This window comes from Tamandua tetradactyla, chromosome 2 (genome assembly GCF_023851605.1).
Source record: "Tamandua tetradactyla isolate mTamTet1 chromosome 2, mTamTet1.pri, whole genome shotgun sequence".
NCBI lineage: Eukaryota > Metazoa > Chordata > Mammalia > Pilosa > Myrmecophagidae > Tamandua > Tamandua tetradactyla.
Window position 1 is genome coordinate 191,926,447 of NC_135328.1, and position 16,518 is coordinate 191,942,964.

Here is a 16,518-nt window from a genome sequence, read left to right on the forward strand (position 1 = left end):
GTTTTTGTACCTAGAGGCAGCCTGCATTGGTTTGAATTTGACTATACCATTTACTAGCTGTGTGACCCTGGCAAGTTACTTAACCTGTGCAGGCTTCATCGTCTTCAGCCTTAAAGGGAGTTAATACAGTATCTACCTCGTAGTAGCATTGTGACAATTAAATTGGGTAATTGATGAAAAGTGCTTAGAACAGTGCTATACCTACTAAACCCTCAATGCATAAATAATAATTACTATGAACTAGATCTTGTGTTGCATAAGTTTCTTTAATGTCCCTCTCTCTCCGTGGCTGAAACTCTTACTATACATTGAAGATGCAGGGATTGCAGGGTTAAGACACTTAGGGACCTGACTCTGCTGAATTTGCTGGAAAGCAGCAGCAAGCTGGAAAAGAAATACCTAACCCAGTAAAAGGGGAGATAGGTGGAATAGGGGAAGAGGCAGGAAGCACTTATCACAAGGAGCCACAAGTTCCTTTGCTTTGTTTGCTTTTCTTTTACAAGCATGATTTTATTATTACTTTTCATATTAGCATCCTTATAATTAGGAAGTCAAATATTATACTTTCTTTACTATCAATTTCATTAATACCAAATATCAATATACCTTTTATAAAGGGATTTAAGTATTTATCCACATTAGATTTTAACCTTCTTTATATTTTTTATATTAAAAAAATTTAGAATGAGTCCATATTATTTTTGCAATCAGAAAAATTAGATGCTCTTTTCATTTTGAAATATCACCTAGAAACCCATCACTCTAATATGATTTTTATTTTTTGGCTCATATCCAGTTTTTATCCATATATGAGTGAATATTTAATAGTTATAATCAAAGGTATACATACAATTTTATGTTCTTCCATTTTTCTTAAAATGACTTTTAACATTCCCCTTTCTACAGGGTTATATTTATCACTTTAATGAGTGCATTCAAACTGCATCACATTAAATGCTATAATTTACCTCACATTGGGCAGACGTATAGGTTGTTTGCATTTTTTTCTGCAATAAAATTATGTCACTATAAACATCTTTGTCCACATAGCTTCCTTTCTTTTGAATTAATTCCTTGGGATTACTTGCTAGAGTATTTGAATAATTTTATGGCTCTTAATAAGAATGCATATGCTCCCTTCCAAAAGAATTATATCAACTTTACTTTGCAACTGGCAATGAATGCATGTATTAGTTTCCATGAAGCCACAACAGAACTGGGCTTTATTTTTTTTTCTTTATTCTTTTCTAGTGAAATAGACTGTTTTCATGTTAATTCTGTTTTCTCTCTTATGACTCCTCTGAGCATACTCTTTGCTCATCTTGGTGATGTTCTTACACAATCATAAAGCTGTTAATTCAATGTTGATATTTGCCCATTGTCATATTTGTGGCAATTATTTTTTTCCATTCTGTTATTTTCCCTTGTAATTTCAGTTTAGTTTTTCTGTTTGTTTTTCCATATACTGCCACATTGCTTGTCTTGTCCTTGTTATAAGGTCTGCTAGTAATTAGCGTGAAAATAAGGGCTTTTTAGAAGAGTAGGTCCTTAGGGTAAAGTAGGAGAGAGAAGATGGGAAGTGGGTAGGACATGGCCAGGGTCACTCACCTCATCCACCCACAAGCTCTTTCAAAGCTTTGGTCTCTGGAAGGTGCTGCTTACCTGGTACCTCCCCAGAATAGTTGTGCAGCTTGGGGTGGCTGGAATCCCCATGGCACACCTATAGTTTCCCCACTAAAATTGTTTAAGGAGGGAAATGATCCAGGTGACCATGAAGGGTATACAATCACTAGGTCTGAACTTCCTTCTTGGGAGAGAGTCTCCTCTGAGCTTAGCAGTGTCCCTTCCTGAGGCTGCAAATCACACTGCCAGGGATCACATACTACAACTCTGCATTTGTTTGAATGATGGCTTTTCCCCAATGCAAGGACCAAGAGCATGCACAGCCTGCCTGGGGGTAACACACTGAACAGGGAAAGGGGCCAAAAGAAGACAGACTCCACCGTGTCTACCATTTACCAAAGGGACCCTTCCCAGCGCTCTGCCCTGCATGTTTCCCACCTAGAGCTCAGAGCCCAGCCAGTCCCCCCAACCCTGGTGCCACCCTTTCTTTCTACCACTCTTTAGGCTAAGAGAACCTTCCTCCTGCTAGCCCCTCAACAGCCGATGCAGAATGCTGGCGATGCTTACCAACCTCCCCTGCTCTTTTCTTGCAGTTTCCTGCTTCTTCAACTTCACCAGCCCCTCTGGGATTGTCCTGTCTCCCAACTACCCAGAAGACTACGGCAACCACCTGCACTGCGTCTGGCTGATCCTGGCCAGGCCCGAGAGCCGCATCCACCTGGCCTTCAACGACATCGATGTGGAGCCGCAGTTTGATTTCCTGGTCATCAAGGATGGAGCCACCGCTGAAGCCCCCGTCCTGGGCACCTTCTCAGGAAACCAGCTTCCCTCCTCTATCACCAGTAGTGGCCATGTGGCCCGTCTCGAGTTCCAGACTGACCACTCCACGGGGAAGAGGGGATTTAACATCACCTTTACCAGTGAGTCCTCCCTCTCCCTGAGGATGAAAAAGAGTGCTCCCAGGGAAGAGTGCTGACGTGGGTGGCCAGCTGCAAGGACATGGCTGGGCTGGGCTGGGCTGGGCTGCAATGCTCAGACATGAGCTCCCTGTGTGAACACTGTAAAGCATAACACCCTGGCTGCTGGGCAGGGTACTCTTTTCAGTGGAGTCACGAAAATGTATTTCCCACAGAGGTGGTCAAAGGAGTTGGAGTTTCATCTTTCCTTCCCAGTCTTCCCCTCCTGGAATGCCTGGCTAGATCCAAGGAGGGCCAAGGGCAAGAAAGCATCTGTCATTGCCTCATTAGCTCCTGAGTCCCTCTCTGGCGTATTCCCCTGAATCCCTGAACACCTACTTACAGTTGACTCTGGCTTTGCTGATAAGGCTGCTCACACATGTTTTGCCTGGTTCCCATTCCCCATAGCCAAGTCAGAAACAAAAGTTTGAAGCAGAGTCTGTGTTTGGCACTATGGCTCATTAGACCTCTTCCTCACAGCCTGTGCCAGGGTCACAGTCTGAACTTGGTCAACTCCAGCCTCAATCCAGGCCCTTCTCTAGAAACAACCTGAAGCTCATTCAGGATTATTTTCCTCTCTGTGACTCAAAGGTTCACTGCTAGGGTGCAGTGGGGGCAGAGATTTGGAGACTGAAAATGGCAAGCATCCAAGCATAGGCAGATGTAACCAGCAAGTAAGGTAGAAGCTGGGTCTGCCTAAGTAATTAACCAGATCCTTTCCCAGAGGCTGCTTGTGAAATGCAAACCCCCAGTTCAGGCCCCACCCTGCATATACCCACATAGAGCTCTTCCTTCTTGTACTTTTTGACAGAAGTGACTTCCTCTATACCCCCTACTCTCACCCTTGACATAGAGACCTTGCCTCTCATCACCTAACCCTTTGGCCAGGTGGGTTGAAGATAATAAGTGCTAAATAGGGGCTTTGGGACCCAAGATTCCAGGAAACCATGCAGGGTAAAGACCTTCTCTGAAAGTTCTCTTCATCACCCTTCTCCAGGACACCCAGACTTTCTAGAGCAATAGACTGTCTCGCTGCCTGTCTCCTCCAAGAGATTCCTGTCCCCATCTTCTAAAAGGCAGGAGGAAGTAGAGCCAAATTCTGAGTTTCTAATCTTAGGGTGATCATACTAACAATACAGTTTTTACCTTATTTTCCTCCTACCTGCTTTTCCCAGGAGATCATGAGCTTTGCAAAGGTGGTGGAGGTGTCTGTTACTAGCCTTTCTGTCCCCTCTGCACAGCACAGGTCTGGCACATGGTAAGGATCCATGAATGTCTAAATGTTCTTCCTGTATCCTGGAATGTGTGGAAAGAAGAAGGAGGAGGGGACAGCTATCCTATAGAAGTCCACTTTTCCAGGGTGGTGAGGACCAGGAGTTCTACAAGTTCAGAGTCGATGAGGACACTGGTAGAAGACTTGGAACAAAAATGGACACGCCTAGTCTCCTAGGAGCATCAGCTCCTGTTCAGCCCCTGTTTTCAAGAAAGATGCAAATGCCGAGTCATCAGGAGGAAGGAGCAGAAATTGGTCCAGAGGGCTGGCTCCACTCAGTGGTCTTGACCTGCGGGCTGTGCTGTTATCTAGCACTTCTCCCCAGGATTTCCCAACCATTATAAAGAATGATACATGTCCAATACTAAAACACTTGAAAAAGAGAGAACAGGTCAAAGGCGAAATTTTAAATACCACCCAAAAATGACTCTTGCCAACATTTGGTGGACACCTGGTGCAGACAGCAGATACTTCTCTACCTATTTATGCAGATATGCAGTTGGGTAGATAGAGAGAAATATATATATATTTTAATCTGGGCCCCAACTTCAGCCTGCTGAGTCAGCATCTCTAAGGGGATCTACGTTTTGAATGGGCTTCTGTGATGATTCTGATGCAGCCAGTGAAACAATAGTCTGTGGACAGAACTTTGGGAACATAGTCTCTTCTGCAGGACATCAGTCTTCTTTCTCATATCCCAACTGACCGTCATCTAGGCTGTGCTATCCAGCGGGAGGGAGTTCATTCCCGCATGGCTCTCTCCATAGCTGGGGAGTGCACTTTCCTATTCCTTAGGTTGAATTGAAATCCATGTCCCTGCCACAGGGTTTGGCAACCCTGGTTCCATCCTTAAGCTCCTTGGAATAAGCTTCTTCCAAGTGGAGCATCTTGGGTCATTATGAGAGTTGAGAGTAACTACCATTTCCTGAGTCCCCCGTGTGTACCAGACCTTATGCTGGACACTCTCCAGTCATCACTGGTGGCCCCCAACAAAACCTTTGTAAGTTAAGAACTATTCCTCTACGTAGACCATGACATGGATTTGGAAAGATGCACAGGTGAAAGTGGGCAGCTTTTAAATCCCTAGAGCTTTTGCTCCCAGTTGTTCAAGACAGCATCCCTGCTATATGGGTGTGGCCAAGGGAATTTTGGATAGACAGACACCAAATAGACTCTGGACTTCTGGAGGCCAAGCCTCACTTTTCTTCCCACCCCATATTCCTAAATGTCAACCCAAACTCAAAGTCATAATTCCCGGTGAAGAAAGGTTGGGAGACTGAGGCCAGGGCTGACCTTGACCTTGCTTTTCAGTGAGAAGAGGGTTGGGAACACAGTGGAGGCTCTGCAAGCTGTCATCACAGTCAGCTCCATGCCAGCGGCTTCCCTAACACCTGTTCAGCAGGAAAGCTCTCCAGGTTTGCAGGCCTCTTGCCCGCAGCAAGATCTACCAGCGTCCAGGGCTGTTTCTTTTTCTGACAATGCCAGTGTTTCCAACACTGGGGCATTTTTCAAAGGCCTATTAATTGATTCCTTAAAGGGGCACATGCCCGTGCGGCTACAGAGCCAGGTCTCCACTGGAGAGCCAGCATCTTTCAAACAGTCGGGAGGCAAAGAGGACCTGGCTTCAGAGAGATTTAGTGTGAGAATTATAGCACCCCTGATGGAGGAAGGCTGGGAGCATGCTTGGTGAAGATGGAACAGGAAAGGGTAGCTTGGTACTGCCCAAGGAGGAGAGGAAGGAAAGGAACCCATGCTTAACAAGCGCATATTACTCACTACTTTCACAGTCATATCAACTGTAATTTTATTTTTCTCCCTGAATGACCCTGCAAGTGACGTATGATCTCCAGTTTATAAGTCAGGAAGCTGGGACTCAACAGGGTTACGTAAGTTGCCCAAGACCCAGCAGCTAATGAGAGGCAAAACTGGATTCAACCCACAGTGTTTTGGTCTTTTCCTCTCTCCCCTCTCACTGCATGATCAGTCACCTGGGCAGAGTAAGAGGCAGCCCTGACAATAGGCAAGGAAATGGTTTCAGGCAGGGTTAATTCCAGGGTCCCTACTTTATGATTCTTAGTTTCTCTTAGTGGCATGGGATTTAAAATTCAGCTCACCTGCCGCCTAAATGACCCCATAACTGTCTGAAGTAAGGGAAGTATGGAATGGATTTGACACTGGGGAGACAGCTCTGTTCCTTATCCATATTGGGCCTCAATTTCCTCATTTGGAATCTGGGATGCTAATTTCATGGAATTGTTATATGGTGTAAATCAGGTAATGTGAGAAGCGCTCAGCTCACTGCCAGATCTATAAACACTCATTAGATTGACGTTGATTTAGGTGTCCAGGAAGGCAGAAGATCATGTTTAACAAGCACCTGCCCCGTGTCCCACCTGGCACATCATAATCAGGTGGGGCATGGAATAGGGGTCCCTAATTCTAAGGTACCCAGCTGTGCCTCCAGCATGGTAGCTTCTCAGGGAAATGATAGAGGTCTAGGGTAGGCCATAAGAATGAAGTTTATACATATATATAACTTTTGGGGGTGGGGTGGGGGCGGTGCAGAGCGCACACCAGCAATGTCTAACCTTTCCCTTGCCCCCCATGCACACAGCATTCCGACACAACGAGTGCCCGGATCCTGGCGTTCCAGTAAACGGCAAACGGTTTGGTGACAGCCTTCAGCTGGGCAGCTCCGTCTCCTTCCTATGCGACGAAGGCTTCCTCGGGACGCAGGGCTCAGAGACCATCACGTGTGTCCTGAAGGAGGGCAGCGTGGTCTGGAACAGCGCCGTGCTGCGGTGCGAAGGTACGAGGCTGCTGGCCAGGGAGGGGGTGGCCCAGCTCGCTGCGGCCCAGGCCTGGGCTTGTCCTTCCTCTCCTCCCAGGCCCCAGGCCCCCGGCCCCCGCCCTGTTCCTCATGCTGGAATGGTGGGTGGGTAGGGGGGGCTTTCTCTGACCACTTTGCATGAGAATCTGAACTGTTACCAGAGACTAAACCTGGAGAAATGCCGGTTCTGGAATGGCCTCCTCTTTCAGGCTGGGGACCCTCCCCCCATCACAGCCAGCCCTGCTTCCCTGGGGGTGCAGCGCAGGCAGAGCTGTGAGTTTTCAAGTCTTCCAAGGTGCTTGCCACTCTTCCCTCCTCCACATGCTGATTTTCCCCAGTTCCCTGGGATGTCTCCTGGTCTCTGCCTTTGTGCCTCTGTCGAATGCTGCCTTGACCTCCTTGGGGTCAGTCTCCAGGAGAGGAAGGGCAGACTGGCCAGCAGGAACACAGCTGGAAGTGAGCACAAGGTTTATTTTGTCATCTCCATCCTGCCTTACCACACAGTATAGCTCCTGACTCAATTTCAGAGAGCAGCCATCTGTCCCACCAAATGGCAGGCATTTTTAATGCAGAATAAGCTTCTTGAGGGCAGGGGCATGTCAAATCTGTGCACTAAGCACAGTGCCTGGCACAGAATAGCTGTTCAGTTGATATTTGTGAACATTCGGTGAATACCCCTGCAGGACTCTTGGGGCAGGGATGAGGCCCAAGGAAGCAGAGCTGTGTGGTTTTCTCCTTTTGGGGGCCCAGAAATGTTTTTCCTTTCACCACATGTGATGAACAGAGGATGGACACCCAAGAGACGTCTCCACTTACCCAGTCCCCAAATTCAAATCTTAGTACCCAGCAAGTGGGGAGGAGAAGAGAATGGAAAAGTGCCCCAGGACTGACCGGCGGGAGGTGGGGGTGGGGGTGAGAAAGGAGAGGCCGAGAAAATGTGGCACATGGTGACAGGGTCCGCAGGCGAGGTGGGCTTTGAGTCAGAGGGGCCTGAGCTGGAATCCCCCTGAGGCCCAGCTGAAAAGAAAGAGGATAATAATATGTAAATGTAAAGGGCTGTTCTTGGGATAAAGCGAATTCTCTTAAATGTTAGCTGTGCTCTCACTAGTGTGTAAGCTATATGAGGTCAAGGAATCTTCTCAGCCTCATATCCCCTGCATCTGGCATAGTGGTTGGCACTTAGGAGTAGTTGATGAATCACTGAATGAGTGAACGAATGAATGGATGGATAAGCTCTTAACTAGGGGGAGAAACATGTCAGTGAAAGGCCTCCTGGAGCCCCGACCCTAGCCAGACTGCCTGCTCCACGGACCCCCGCCCCTGGGATTACCAGCTGAGTCACCCTGGGCAGGTGACTTGACCGCTCTGTGCCTCAGTTTCCCCAAGTTTAAAAATGCAGATTAATAACGGTGCCCTCCTCCCTGGGTTGCCAGGAACACACAGAGCACTTGGAACAGCACCTGGCAGAGAAGCAGCCCTCCGTACATGTTAGCTGCTAGCGTTATTTCAACTTGGTGGGAACAGTTTGTTCATGGAGCCAGTCAGGAGAGACTTCCCTCCATGCTGCAGGATCAGATAGGGAGTGGGCCGTCCTTCCAGGCGCCTCCCCCCAACTGCGACAAGAACAGACTTTCCCCTTTGCCCCTCAAAGCCCCCGTGTGTGGTGCACACAGCGTCATCTGCCCTCCTGCCCCAGCGCAGTCAGTGCTTTGGGAAATAATACATGCTTTGGAGTCAGAGATACAAGGATAAAGTGCCTGGCTTTCCCCCTTCCTGGCTGCCGAACTGATAGACTGTGTCACTCCCTGGAGCTCAGCTCCCTTATCAGCAACTGGGGGACAACCACACAGATCTGAGGGAGTTGGTTGTGGGCACTGAGAACCCCGGGCCTGGAGAGCTCACCTGCCTTCAGGCCAGCCCCCTCGCCCTTCCTGTGCTCACCAGTCCCCTCTGATTTCTGTGGTTTGCCTCAGGTTAGTCCGTCTCATTCAGGAAGGTTTCCCCGCCCTGTGGCTCACCTCCTCTCTCCCTTCTCCTAATTCCTGTTGCTCGCTGGACCTCCTCATAGCACCTTTTCTTTGCCAGTTCCGTGGGCCCTGGTCCTGTCATGGCCCCGCCAAGATCATGGGCAGTTTCAGGGTAGAAGCCCAGGCCCCCCGTGTCATGGTTGAGACCTTCAGGGGCTCGGGGACTTGGGAACCGCAGGACCGTCCCCCTCGCTCTGCCTCCTGCCCTCCCGAGTCGGATGCTGCCAGCACCAGTTCTGCCGCTGCAGTGAAATGCTCGAATCCGCGTGTGAGCCAGGGACAGGATTCAACCTCTGGCCAATGGAATTGGAAGCGGCTCTCACTACTTCACACGGTGGGGGCCGTGGAACAAAATGAAAAGTCCGAATTTGGAAATTAAAACTGTCTTATTCACGTTGTGTCTGGAGAGGGAAACACTGTAGGTTTGGGGAAAAACAAAGCCTGACAGAAATAAGAGGCAGCTTGTTGGAGACCCCGGCTTGGTACCGGGGTGAGGCTTCCCTGTATTCTCAGTGATGGGAGCGTGATGCCAGCTTCGTCTTCGGGGATCTGGGGAGCAGCAAGATGCCCCCGAGGATGGCAGAATCCCAACGCAAACATAGCGGAGAAAAGCCAGGATCAAGAAAACCCTGCAGGATCTGTCTCCCTCTGGCCCCTTTCCCTCCATGTGTCCTAACCTTAGGAGAACCTTACTTTGTAATCAGCATCTTTGTCTTTTCCATTTTTTTTTTTCTAGTTTTGTTTTTGATTAAGTGTCCCCACCTTGTGGACAATTAAATGCGGAAGTTAATGGTCTTTTAAAAAATCTTTTAATATATGCTAAGAGCCACTTAGCTTGTGAGAGGCTATAATGGGACAAAAGGGAAAATGGCTTCTTCCAAATTTAGAAGGAAGGTTGATGATCTGAGAGATCTAAAGCAGGGGTCAGCAAACTCTTTCCTAAACAGAGAGGAAGTATTTTTGGCTTTGCAGGCTATAATTCTCTACTCAAGCACGCCATTTTAATGTGAAAGCAGCCTTAGATGCATCCATAAGCAAACAGGCCAGATTTGATCTGGGGACTGCAGTATGTACAGAGGACATAGGGAGTCCATATGATTAAAATCAGAAATTTCTGGGGAAAGTTTTCCAGGTAGTGAAGGCAGCTACACAGGAATGCTTGGTTTTCTCTCCCACACATTCATCTCTTCCTTTTCTCTTTTAAAGAAGAACTAAATGATTGTACCCCACCATGGTAATTGTTTCATAACGATCTCATTTCAACCTTGCAACAGCCCTGGAAATAGGAATGGTTCCTATTGCTACTGGGACACAGAGAGGTTAAGTCCCTGGACCGAGGTCTGCCCAGCTTGTACATGATGGAGCCAGGATTCAAACCCAAGCTCTTAGCTACTCTGTTTCTGAGTTTTTCTTGAATTACAGCACTAGAAAGAAAATAGTTTCAAACATGTTTATGAAAGACTTCAAAGTGTCCTCAAATAGAATGAAAAGTGGATTGCCTGCTTTCCACACCTCAATAGAAAATTGAAACAAAGAAAACATATTGCCTGTTGCAAAACACGAAGAAGACAAGACACCTCATGGAAGCATCAGGCACTGACAGCATAAGACAAAATGACAGCAATAAGACAAACATATCTGTTATGACGATAAAGGTGATTAAACTCCCTATTAATTAGAGGGAAAGACGCTCAAAGTATATTTTAAAAACATGCTGCTTATAAGAAATATAGTTTAAAAAGGAGATAAATTTTCTACAGTAGGCATGTATTTTAATTTTTTGATTTTTAAAGGACATTGTCAAGAAAGTGAAAAGTCAACCTACAGAATAGGAGTAAATTTTGGAAACCATGAATCTGATAAGGGTTTAATATCCAAATACAAAGAACTCCTGTAACTCAACATACAAGTTGACAACAGAAAACAACCTAATTTTTTAAATGGGCCGAGGATTTTAATAGATATTTCTCCAGCAAAGGTATTCAAATAGCCACTAAGTATATGAAAAGATGCTCACCATCAGCAGCCATTAAAGAAATATAAATTTAGATAAATAGGATGCCACTTCGCACCCACTAGTATGACTATCATTTAAAAAAAAAAAACGGTGTTGGCAAGGATATGGAGAGATAGGAAGCCATGTACATTGTCGGTAGGAATATAAAATGGTGTAGCCGCTGTGGAAACCAGTTTGGCAGTTCCCATAGAAATGCCATGTGACCTAGCAATTCTACTCGTAGGTATATAACCCAAGGACTGAAAGCAGGTCCATGGACAGATATTTGTACACCAGTGTTCACTGGAACATTATTCATGATAGTCAAAAGGTGGAAGCAGCCCAAATGCCCATCAACGGAGGAGCAGAAAAACAAAATATGATGTATTCATACACTGGAGTCCTCTTCAGCTGTAAGAAGAAGTGAAGTGCTGGTACATGCTACGGTGTGGATGAGCCTTGAAGACATTGTGCTGAGTGAAATTAGCCAGACACAAAAGGACAGATATTGTATGATTTCTCTTATCTGAAATACTTAGAATAAGCAAATTCATAGAGGCAGAAATAGAATAACGGTTACCAAGGGTCAGGGGAGTGGAGGAATGAGGAATTATTGCCAAATGAGTAAACGTTTTGGTTTGGAATGATGGAAATAGAGAGTGGTGAAAGTCACACAGTATTGCCAGTATACTTAATGTCAAAGAATTGTCTGCTTATAGTGGTTAAAATTATTTTCCTGGTATGTATATTTTACCATAATTTAAAATAAATTAATTATTTTAAAAAAATTTTTGAAGGTAGCCTACCATCCCATGTAGGGGCAGTAATCAGTGCAGGTACTCCCACGCCTACCCCTAGAGGTTAGAAACACAAGCTCTGGACCCAGACTGCCCCTGGCTCTGCCACTTCATCGCTTTGTGTTCCTGGACCAGTCACCTAACCTCTCAGTACCTGTTTCCTCAACTGTGAAATGAGGGTAACACTCATACCCATCCTATGAGTTATTGTGAAGATTAACAACAACAAAAAAAAAAGTGCATGTAAAGTCTGGTATATTGTAGGGTCTCAATGCATATTAACTCTGCTTTATTCTATCCTATTCCCAATTCCTCCTTGTCTTGTATAGCTTTAGCATCAGAGGCCAGAAGAGGTGGGTGATTCTTCCCAGGGGATGCAAGGCCCTCATTGGAAGTCCAGTACCCTGAGCTTTCAGTCAGTATTTCATGTCTTCAATAAGATATTTATTGAGCAGCTACTATGTGCCAGGCACTGGGTTAGGCACAGAGTCCCTCTTTGGCCTTATTGCTGAGCTCCTCTTCCTATTCAAGGCAAGAACCTCCTCTCTTTTTCTTTCTTTCCTTTTTGTTTTTACCTCCTAATATTTTTTAATGGAAAATTTCCACCTGATACAAAATCAGTGAGACTAATATAATGAACCCCCAAGAACCCACCATCCAGCTTCAATGGTGATAAATGTGCAGCCTACAAATGGGTAGACATGAAACTTCCCCTCTACCCATTCGCTCCCAGCACCCCGCTCTGGGATTATTTTGAAGCAAATCTCAGGCATTGTATTTCATCCATAAACATTTTAGTATGTATCACTAACAGATAAAAGAGCTCTTTAAAACATAACTACAATTCCATTACCTTCAAAAATTAAAAGTAATTACTTAATGCAAGCCATGTTTATCTAATAGTTTCTCTTATAGCATTTTTTTATCTGACTCCTAGTTGGTTTTATAAGTCTTAATTGTTTGATATATCTCTTAAGTCTTTTTTAACCTATAGGTTTCTATCCTCACCCTATGCAATTGTTTTCTTGTTGAAGCAGCCAGCTGGGTCCTTTGTCCCGACTAGTCTCCTGCATTCTCAGTTTTGCTGATTGCATCCCTGGGAGGTTGTTTTAACATGATCCCCTCTCTCTTATATTCCCTTTAATTGCTAGCAAAAAAGATCCAAAGACTTAATCAGATTCAGGTTTCATTTTTTTGCAAGAATATTTTGTAGGTAGAGCTCCAAGTCCCTAGCAGAGGCACGTTATATCTAGCCGTCTGTGTTTAGGGGACAATGGGAGCCACTGTTGGTCATAGCCCAAGAACTGCAAAATGGTAATCTTCTATCATTTCTTCTTCATGTATAAGCTGGAATACTTCTATTCAGAAAACTTGCCCTCGTCAACTATTTGGTTATCCTAAGATATAGTTCATAGAGCAAAGTCACGAGAAATATTCATTCTCCCTTATTTTATCAGTTCTCAAATTATTGGGTTGATTCCCTAGCCTATTCCAAACTGCAGAACATTTTTAAATATCGTCACTGCCCAATGGATTTAAACATATTTTATGTATTTCAATTAATTATAGTAATATTCTAATTGGCACTCAAAATGTCCCATTGGCCAGCAGGAGCCCTTTGAAATTGGCTCCTGTACCGAGTAGTCTTGAGAGCTTCCTTTGTTTCTAGTTTGACAAAATGTCCAACCTCATCTTGTACATTTTCTGCCCCTGACCTAGAATCAGCTATTTCTCCAAGGATTCCAAATCCATTTTAGGTGAAAAATGATATTTAGTGTCTGGGCAGTGGGAATGCTTGTTGCTACTGAGTTGGTCTTTGTTTCTAAACCTTTTCAAGTAACAAAGCTAGGAAATACTTTTTTAAAGATAAACTGCCTCATGGGTTCATTTCGAATTTAGGGTCACCTTTTTTAAAAAAAATTTAGTTTCTTTATTCTCTTATCTATATCTCCTTTCTTGTTGAAAATCCCAGCCCCCAATACCATTTCTCATTTGCTTTCTCCCGTAATGTATACCCAAGAGTCTCAGAATAGAAATACCAGTACGACCAGCCACAATATGATTCCTAAAAATTGTTTCAGATTTTGTTCTGCTTTGCTTTTTATAGTTCTTTTAGTCCTTATGTCCTGCTAGGGATGCGCTATCAAATCACCACATTTAAAGTCTCTTCTCGTTTACCTGTGACTATGCCATTACCTGATACAGTATAGTGTTATTTATTGCATTTTGCTTTTGTTTTTGATAAATTGCTTATCAAATTTCATCTCTTTTTAAATATGTAAAATATTTACGTAGTTCCAAAGTTAAAATTATAAAAGAAGATATATTCTGAGAAGTCTAGGAGCTCTTCCTATCCTCTTTTCCCTCTTCCCTCCCTCTTTCCATAGGTAGCATTTTCAGGTTTTGGTTTACCCATTCATTATTTTTTAATGCAATTTTATTGAGCTATATTCACACACCATACAAACCATCCAAAGTACACAATCAGTTGCTCACAGTATCCTCACATAGCTGTGCCTATACCGCCATGATAAATTTTAGAACATTTTCATTATCATTGATTTTTAATATGAGTAAATATGTGTCCTCTGCCCCAGTCTTAGATAAATGGAATCATACTATACCTACTATTCTTTATAAGTTGCTTTTTATCACTTAACAATATATTCTAGAGACTGCTTTTTTACATTATAAAGGATAGTCCTCATTCTTGTTCATAGATATATAAATACTCCTGTTGGATCCATAGTGCTGCCTTGTATCACCTTGTGTGTGTGTGTGTGTGTGTGTGTGTGTGTGTGTGTATGTATTTCATACTTTTGCCAGTGTATCTTTGAGATAGAGTCCTAGAAGTAGAATTGCTAGGTCAAAGAGTAAATGCATATGAATTTTGCTGGATATTGCCAAATTCCCCTCCATAGGAGTTGTGTGTTTCCACCAGCAATGTACTAGAATGCCTGGTTTTCCATGGCCTCAAGTGTCACCAAACTTTGATTTTTACCTTTGTGATAGATGAGAAATAGTATCTCAGTGTAGCTTTCATATGTATTACCCTTTTTAAGAGTTAGGTTGACATCTTTTCACATGTTAAAGAGCCATTGCCTTTAGGATCATCCCCCACCCCAATCCCTGCCAGGGGATTGCCAACCTGATGAGCTATAGAGAGAGTGGAGACTGAACAATGAGGCCATTCGGCCATCACCAGAGCATGGACAGAGATTAACTAGCCAAGATAAGAAAGCAATAGAGCAGAGAAAGAAAGCAAAATAGTGACCACAGTGGGAAGGAATAGCATTCACCTCCCTGGAGATTCAAGATGAGGCTTTGCTGATGCCCCTGTCCTCGTGGAGAAAAGCCTAGGCAGGCAGGTAGTGACTCTATGGGCTTCCTGGAAAGTGAGAAATGAGGAGATCACAGCTCAACAACCAGAGACACTGGGCCTGTGCTGAACTGGAGCCACTTAAGAGTCCCTAGTTACTGCTGAGTCTTGGTGCCTGCAGGGGAACCCATGGACACAGCTGTAGGCATACCCCTTCCCCCATGTAAGGTCTTGCATGTCCAGTGGAGAAATGAAGGAAAGCATTAGTGGTCTCTGTAAGGTAAATGGGTGGGTTTTGAAAATTTGTCCGTGTGCAATATGCTCTCTCAATGTCTGATATAAATGTTTTTGCATTTTTCAATATCCCCCAACTCTTCCAACTTTGTCAGCAATTATGCACACTCCTACACGTACTCTCTCAGCTCTGTGCCTTCCTTATCTTTCCCCAAAGTTAAACCCCTGAGAACTTGAGCCCAGAGAGACAAGCATTAAGAAAGAGTTAACTTTATCAAATGTACATGCATTCTCTTGGCTCTGTGCCTTCTTTGTCTATGCTTACTATAAAACCCTGCGGCCCTCTGCACCCCTCTACCCCCACCTCCACCAATCAATGCAGAACGCTTTCATACTGAGCTCTGTATCTGCACTCTCTAAGTAAGCCCCTATAATAAAGGTTCATATTTCAGTCCATGCCTGGTATTTTCTTTGGTTTCTCAACTGGAAAAGCCCCTTCAGGCCAGGACATATATAATTACTTAGTCTCTCCAATCCTCAGTTTACCGAAAATGGGGTAATAATCACTGCCTATAAAATAAGAATAATAATAGTATCTGCCTTTTAATATCCCAAAGATAATCCATTTAAGGCCTGACACTTCATAAATTCTCAATGCAATGCTCATTGTTGTCAGCAGTGATGGTAGTCCTCTTATGTGCATCAGGGGAATTTGGAGACAGAGGTGAAGCTTTATGGTATCTGTGTCCTTGATCTAACCTCTTAATGTATTCGGCCTTGGATCCTCTCTGTAAAATGGGGATAAGTAACCACATAAATGTTGTGTGTGTTTAAATGAGATAGCGTATGAGATAAGCAATTAACATAGCAAGCCATCAGTATGAGCTAACTACTGTTATCACTATTATTGTTCTTATTTTTATCAGCTTAATTAATTAAGCCCCCCAATATAACTTTCTATTAAGAATGCTTAATGACTTTTCCAGGTATTTCCAGAAAATTTATAGAAATGAGAAAAGGAACTGAGAAATGAGAAAAAGAACTGTGCCATTTGGCTATACTGTATGCAATTGATTATCTGGGGAAATTTATAAAACTTTGCAGAGATAGAAATGCTGTGGAGTGTTTTATCTCCTCCCTGCTTCTTGGTTGGGACATTATTTGATATCTGGTAGCTTCTTAGTAGGGAATGCTCCTTAGCTGGGTTTGTGTGATTTCGCTTAGATCTGAATCCACTTACTTTCTGTGTAATCCTAAGTATTTACATATCCTCCTTAAGACTCAGCTTTCTTAGCTATAAAATGGAAAATAATAATGATACCAGCCTTGCAGGGAAGTTGCATTTTGTGGAGAGTAAAGCTTAGTGTCTCGCATGGAATGAGCTCTCAGTAGCAGTAGTTGTGAGGTAGAGACCACAGCACTGGTGCTGGGAATTATCATCGTCCTCATTATCAATCTTGGGA

General features: G+C 44.2%; 1 protein-coding gene across 1 annotated transcript in view; it reads left to right on the plus strand.

The window, feature by feature from the left end:
* CSMD2 (CUB and Sushi multiple domains 2) overlaps positions 1 to 16,518 on the plus strand; it is a 609,437-nt gene that overhangs the window by 351,452 nt on the left and 241,467 nt on the right. Inside the window, exons 14-15 of the mRNA XM_077150390.1 lie at positions 2,217 to 2,543; positions 6,467 to 6,661. Of these exons, the coding sequence (XP_077006505.1) occupies positions 2,217 to 2,543; positions 6,467 to 6,661 (522 nt within the window). The remainder of the gene's footprint in view (positions 1 to 2,216; positions 2,544 to 6,466; positions 6,662 to 16,518) is intronic.